Here is a 7,443-nt window from a genome sequence, read left to right as displayed (position 1 = left end):
GAAAAATTAAGTTTCTCAATGTTTCGATTCTCAAATGCTCCTCACTCGCCACTTGAAAAGAAGGCTCCTTATCAGGAGATAACAAAAGCCTTACAGCATAATTGCCCCAGCCTAGGTCACCTTGGGCATCACGAGAATGCCGTGCAGTGGAGACAGCCAACATAATGAAATCCTAGAGTAAAGGACACTTTTTGGTAACACGTCCTCCTGTATAATAACTCCACAGAGTTGCTTTAATGAGACTCTTATGACAATCTCAAATGAGCCTCATGAGCTCATAAACATTCAGATATTGTAGCTTAAATCCCAACTGAAGGAAGTGTGGTTTCTCATTTCCTTGTTGTTTCTCTTCTTTTCTATCCATTGCGCCATCCTTCTCTCGCTCTTTTACACTCTGGCGAATGGCAAGTTTATTTTGAGGCACAGACAGATTTCCTCGTGGGTATGTGAGGTTCAGTATGCAGGTCAAACAGACTTGTAGCAGTTGTCCAACAGCGAAACTGCCCTAAACCTAAACTTATGGGTGGCAGGCAGCAGACTTTTTTTTTTGTATATTATTAAAGTAATGCATCTTTCTGTAGTGTCACAACTGCAAACAACCAATCCCTGTTAGAAATACGACATGGCTCTGCATATAAAAGCCAGTGTTCAAAGAGTTATATCCATCAGCCATCCAAAGAAGACAGGAGTTACAAAAGACTAACTGATGATCCTTTGTGATCTATTAAAGTGTGAAGATCCTTGATGATGCTAATATTAGAGTACCATTTAATTTGCTCTTCTTCAAAAACCCGCTTACAGCAGAGAGAGAGAGAGAGAGAGAGAGAGAGAGCAAGAGGAGATTGGATATTGAACAAGAGACAGAAAGGGAATGAAAGAGCCTGAAAATCCACTTATATAGCCCTGCTGTTAAAATAATAAATATTGGTCAATATGTCTAAAGTGTTTACAAAATTCAGCATCATAGAGAATTACATATATAATATAATATAATACCAAATATATTTCAAAATGAACACTTCATATAGTTTAGTGTCACAGTTTGAGTTCTCTATGACAGTCTTTGAAGAAGAAAAAAACTTTCATCCAGTCCAATACATATAAGCAATATATTGCATTTTGTGGACTAAAGAGATAAGAACGGATAATAATTTACAATTCTACATGTCCATTCATTCGTTCCTTCATACAAAATTCTGAATGGATTTGACTATTTCTTTAAATACTTCCCTTAATTATTACATTATTGCACTTACAAAAAGTAAAAAATATAAAATTAATTTTAAATGAATAATTAAAAAACCAAGGAAAAATATTAACATGATTTGTGTCGTTCTGCTTTATTTAAAGGCAAAGTCATTTTATTGGTCAATAGAAACTCATAGGGCAAATAGTTCATAATTGGCACATGGAACGATAAGTTCACACCTCTGATTCCAAACTGGAAATTCTGCCCCATGTCATGGGCACAACAGGACTGCTATGAACCAACCTGCTGCCTGGAACAGGCACTAGATGGTCATCGTGTAGGTGTGTGGGCGCCCTATACCCTCCATATACACTGTCACTGGGATGTCCCATGCAGGGAAAGATGTTGCATAATTCGGCAGGTCCATATGACAGTGGGCTTTGGTAGACTGGCAGCTCTGGGTAGGAGTAGGGTCTGTGTACCAAAGTGGATGCCCTTCTGACAGCTGCCATGTTGTGGAAAATTGCCTCCTTGTAGGAGGGAAGCCTTGTGGACTGACTGTGTCTGAACTTCGGACTTTTCCTGGAGTTTCGCCGGACGGCATGAAGGTAGTTGTGATCCATCGGTTGGCTGTAACACAGGGTGTTCCTCACCCGTCCATGTACATCCACACAAGGGAACAGGTCAGGTATAGTTACTTGTGGGGAGGCTGTCGCGGTGGGTCCGTCACCTGGTAACCGGACTCTGTCGGGGCCCCAAGTGGCTTTCAGGAATGAAGGTCTGCGATGAAGCTTCCTTTTCCCTATCAAAGGTATATCATCGAATGCGGAGTCAAAGTACGTTTTGAAACAGGGATTACAAGCTGTGTCTGCTACTACGAAAGGATTTTCGCTGTAGGATGAGGATATGTGGTTTTCAGCAAAACTGTTTGCATCGTTATGACACGTTGATTGGTCTTTATAATCGTGAAGCCCTCTCAGATCCATGGACTCCACCATGAGATTCTGGGGTCTCTTTTTTCGCTTGATGGCATCTGAAAAATCGCTGTGACAAGGCTTATGGTGTTCAGAGTAGAAGTCCCTATATGGAACAAAGGAAGATGCAGGGTCGGATGGAGGTTCATGCATGGCTAGATGAGGTGTGCTCAGACTGGATACTGGAAGCATACCGTCATAGAGACCCCTAGTCCTGGGGGGAAGGGTGTAGCGAAGAGGAGTGGGCCGTGTTAAGACTCTGTGGTTCACCATTGGTGGTGGGCTAGTGGTTTTGATGTGTTGCGTGAAAGGTGGAGTTATGGAACGCTGCATGTGAGGTATGTGGTTCTCTGTGAGGTTAGTGATATAAGAGAAGTGACCAGGAACTTTTTCAGTTGTGGTCACCAGTGGGATACGTGCTGGCAGGCTGCCGCTGTGTCTGCTCCAGTTCTCAATGGTCTTGGTAGCATTATCCAATGAGTTTTCCACTTTGGCTGAGGAGACAATGTCCTTAGCTGTCTGCAGCATTTTCAGCATGTTGGCCTGGGCGTAATTGGCCGTGATATCTGGATTTTGTATGCTGGTAGATCTGCCAATATCTTCAACACCATTAAAGCAGCTGTATACGCCCTGAAATGGAAAGCATCATATTTGTGAATTGTGAAGATTGTGAATTCCTACAGAGAAATTTTTATTTTTTGGGGCATTTCATTGGAATTCATTCATGTCACAGCAGTTTTTTCTCCATTATAATGAATAATAAACTAGATGATGTTCTTGTGAGAGACAAAGATCAGTTCAGTGTTTCATGTCAAAGTTTAATATGCTTCCTTATGGTGAATTAATTGATGATTTTTACAAAAATAATAATAACAGGTTTTTATTAGGGGTGGGTAAAAATATTTTACCAGTTTAAAATGCCAGTGTAGCCCAATTCTTAAAACAAATGACTAATGAGTCCGTTCTTTTAATAAGTTGTTCAAAAAGATGAGTTTTTTAATCAATCTGAAACACTGCCATTAACAGTGTGCAGACATTTGCACAGATAAGTTCCTAATCAGAAAACATTCAAATTCAAGAATTCATTTTTTTATTATTATCTATTTTTATTAAATGAAAGTTCAAAAGAGCAGAATTTATGTTAAATGGAAATCTTTAATAGCATTATAAATGTCTTTATTGCCAATGTATTGCCTTTTGATCAATTTAATGTATCCTTGCAGATTAAAAATCTTTAAAAATACTGTTAAAAAATGTCTCTTTATTGAAAAAAAAAAAACACTTTTGAATGGTAGTGTATGTAAGCAAAACTGACATATTGAAATGTACTCAAATTAATTGGAATGAAACCAAATCAAAATTGGAATAGAACAGAGTTGGAATCTGTATCGATACCCATCCCTAATATTGAAATTCAAATTAGCAATGCAGTCTTACCCTGCTAATGGCCAGAAGGAAGTCTAAATGATCAGACTTGTGGACAGAGTGCCTCAGTTTCCAGTAAAGTAAATGTTCCCAAGCGAAGACCAGCAGACTGAGACCCATAGCCACGAGCAACATGTAGAAAACACCTGCCATGTTGTCTATGTCTAGTTTGGAGCTCATGACCTCATTTTTCTCATTCTGGCATATTCCAGACAGCCATACTGTCTCCAGTCTCTGTGTGTCCCCTGCAAGAAAGAAAACTGGGTCAGGAACAATGCCAGAAACAGCGGCAGTCAAAGACTCCTCAACTATGATAGAAACAACTGGATACTATAAGAACAATGTACTGTATGTGCTCTGCTCCAAGACCTTAAGGCTACCTGTCTGCCTAGATATAATGTTAAGACATCATATGTGTGCTCCCAGTGTGAAAGCTGCTACCTAGTTTGAGCAAGGTGTAGGTCCATTTCAGAATAAATTTTGTTATAAATAGAATAAAAAATAAATGCACTAGGATTTAGTTTCTACTGTTTAATGGAGTCTTTAATATGCCTGTAGCTTGCATTTCATAAATAACCTCTTATATTTCATACGTAACCTCTCAATTCTCAGCACATTCCGTTTCTTACAGTAAAAGGGGAATGTGATAGCTTCCATGCTGGGGCAGAGGATATTAAGTGTGGACCAGTTCCGGTCCCCCAAGTGCAATTTACCATCTCCCAGGAACTGGAGGAGGGCTAGGTCTATGGGGCGCTTCCAGCGGGAGTCCTTCTGCAGAGCAATGCCGTAGCCTGTGGTAGCAAACACCTTCCCACTACCAATGGTGACCAGCTTGCAGCCCTCGTCCTTGCCAGCCATATAATTAAGAACTGCTGCATCATATATGAAGGCGTCCAACTTCCTACACAGAGGACAGAAATTATCCCAAGGCAAATGGCCTAATAATTACACGTAATTTTGTCAAGTAAATAATTAGCACTTGTTAATTTATACTCCTTCTTTTCCTTGACAAATGGTAAATGTTACATTATTTTTGCTTGGGTGTTTCCCACGGGTTGTTTCACTGACCCCTAGATCTCTGCAACTTGAAAATATCTAACAAAATGGCTCATAAATGATGCCTGTAATTACCAAATGGAATAAATCAAATTTTCTTTGAAGCACCTAAATGGTACCACCATAGTACATAGTTTTTTTGTTGTTGTTTTTGTTGTTGTTTTTTAGCAATCAGAGCTCTATCACACAACCACACACACACAAAGTGTTATTGCTGAAGCCCACCCTGTCTTAAGGCTGTTGAGAGCTTCCTCTACTCCCTTTTGGTTGTATTTTATCATGTGGGTGTGCATGTCAGGGTAATTGCTCCGAATATTTCTCTCTGTGCTGCCATTTGGGACCGTCCCGAAGCGAAAAGGAGGATAATGTTCCTGGGGTTTTTGAAACTGAAACAACAAGGAATAGATGGCAATTCAATTGTTTAGCTGAGGCAGGTTGCGGCTTAACCTTAATAGTATAGATCAACACAGATTACATGGACTTCACACAGAATTACCAACTACCCGGGTGGTGGTGACCTTGGAAAAGGTTATAAAAAGTGCTGTTTGTTTGTTTTTCTTCTACTCACTGATTCATGCATTTGGACATTTGGCAACAGCTTATCTATATTAATCCATATTAATGCAAACGATAAGGGATACAATAATATGGTGTGAGTTCTTGGTCACAATGCATGAGGTTTAGGAGTACATTTTAAAGTCAGTATGTTCAAGAACACATAAATACACCTTACATAACACTATATATTATGTTTCTTTTAGCATCTAATAGAATAGCTCCATGTACTTTATTTGTATTTATTTTGTTTAATCTGTGAACGTTTAATCTGTTGTTACGACTCATTTACAATGTACATATAAAGTTTACCTTTTTGTCACTAAGTCCAGACACAGTGTCAATGTACTGCTCTTGGATCATGAAGGCAGCTAAATTGGCTGTGTAGCTGGCGAGGAAGATGACAGCAAAAAAAGCCCAGACAAGGACCATAATTTTGCTGGTCGTGCCTTTGGGGTTTTCAATAGGAACAGAGTTATTGAAGACGATTCCCCACAGGAGCCAGACAGACTTCCCAATGGTGAAGGTTGGACCCCCCGGGGCTATAAGAGAGATACATTCATAGTAAATATAAAATAAAATGTAATTATAATCAATTATATAAATATGATTAAATTATATATAATCAATAGCTTTTTTTTTTTTTTTTTTTTTTTTGAAAAAAAATGAATGCCTTTATACAATAAAACAAAGGTAATTGAAAAAAATATTCCACAAAAAAAGCAACGCAACTTTTTTCAGCATTGATTACAATAAATATTTCTTGAGCATCAAATCATCTAATAAGAATGATTTATATAATACACATCTATGTATCCAATATAACAGAAGTTCTGTCTCTTTCGTTTGAGTTAGTCACAGATCAGTCCACATGGGTAAACTTTATTTTTTTAGTTCTACCTTGACAGCAGTTCTTAATGTGGTTCTTGTGTCTCACACACAGCCATAGAAAAGCCAAGCAATCAATCAAAGTCAAATTAGCAAAGCGACAAACGTTAATTAAACCTCAGAAAAATGACCTTTTACACTAGGAGACAAGTACACACCCTGTCAGCTCAGTTTATATGGATTGATTAGGCTGCTTCCACAACTATTCTTCCTCTCCCAGAGCTTTGTGCCTGATAGAAAGAATACTGTTTGAAAAAACAAGGCTCACCTTTGGCACTGACAAGGCTCCGGTTGTACCCAACAGGGCTGAAGTACTCAAACACGAACACGGTGATTGCCACAACAGTCAGGCACATTACAAACATCATAACCCACACGGCTGGACTGTAAGGCTCTGCAAGACAGAGAGAAAGACACGTTTCGGCTCACAGAAGTATATGAGGGAGGCCTAGGAAAAAGACAGCTAATGATGACTTCTCACCCAGGAAGGCAGAGGGTGAGACTGTTCCATTGCTTCTGGCCACCATAACACTAATCCCAGTCTCCACGAACGGCACTGAAAAGTCAACAATCTCCGATCGCTCCTCATTGATGGTAAGAGAGCCAATTGCCATATCTGCACGCTTGTAGAAGACCTTGAACAAGGAGAAAGTGAGTGAAAACTTTAGACAGCCATCAGTGGCATAATGAAATAATGAAGGTCCCCCTGAATTGTGAGACAGGACCCTCCTACAAATGGTGATATCATGAATTTGGGAGTGACACGATCAAAAGTAAGGTCTATGTTCAACAGAGAACTTACTTTACTTACTTTAGACCATTAGTAAAGTACTTTCTAGTAGTATGAATACATCCAGACATACTATCTGCCATTTACAATTACAATGACTCTGCCGTGGCCATATGGAATAGTGTACAGTGTATAGTGTTCCATGAATGAGCACTTCAGAATTTCAGTGGAAAGAGTAGGATACATGGGTATGTTGTGCATACTGCATATTCATACATAATACTAATTTGACATGATGCATTTCACATGCCATATTATAGGCATATTTGAGTATAAAGAATGCCTCCATGCAGCATTAAAGCCAAGTATAAGCAATGACCTATACATTAGCCAATTTGAAGTAAGTACAAATTTAAAATGTTTTGGGAAAGTTAAGTATTTATTTATTCAACAAGCATCCATTAAACTGATGAAAAGTGACAGTAAAGAAATTTACATTATTACAAACATTGGCAACATTTAGTTTGGGGAGCAATTCTCACTAGTTGCTTATCAGCATGCATATAACTAGGAGATTATATGTTCATTAGAACTCATAAAGCACATACTAATGCCTTATTCTCATT

General features: G+C 38.8%; 1 protein-coding gene across 1 annotated transcript in view; it reads right to left on the bottom strand.

The window, feature by feature from the left end:
* Window positions 1–1,335: 1,335 nt before the first annotated feature.
* The window catches only part of LOC113073770 (glutamate receptor ionotropic, NMDA 2C-like), a 33,726-nt gene continuing 27,618 nt past the window's right edge, over window positions 1,336–7,443 (bottom strand). Inside the window, exons 7-13 of the mRNA XM_026246526.1 lie at window positions 6,569–6,722; window positions 6,356–6,481; window positions 5,512–5,741; window positions 4,870–5,030; window positions 4,302–4,489; window positions 3,601–3,833; window positions 1,336–2,793 (exon numbers count right to left, since the gene is read on the bottom strand). Coding sequence (XP_026102311.1) covers window positions 1,423–2,793; window positions 3,601–3,833; window positions 4,302–4,489; window positions 4,870–5,030; window positions 5,512–5,741; window positions 6,356–6,481; window positions 6,569–6,722 — 2,463 coding nt within the window. The 3' untranslated portion in view covers window positions 1,336–1,422. The remainder of the gene's footprint in view (window positions 2,794–3,600; window positions 3,834–4,301; window positions 4,490–4,869; window positions 5,031–5,511; window positions 5,742–6,355; window positions 6,482–6,568; window positions 6,723–7,443) is intronic.

This window comes from Carassius auratus, unplaced genomic scaffold, assembly GCF_003368295.1.
Source record: "Carassius auratus strain Wakin unplaced genomic scaffold, ASM336829v1 scaf_tig00012847, whole genome shotgun sequence".
In the NCBI taxonomy this organism is placed as follows: Eukaryota; Metazoa; Chordata; class Actinopteri; order Cypriniformes; family Cyprinidae; genus Carassius; species Carassius auratus.
This window is presented reverse-complemented; position numbering and strand designations above follow the sequence as displayed.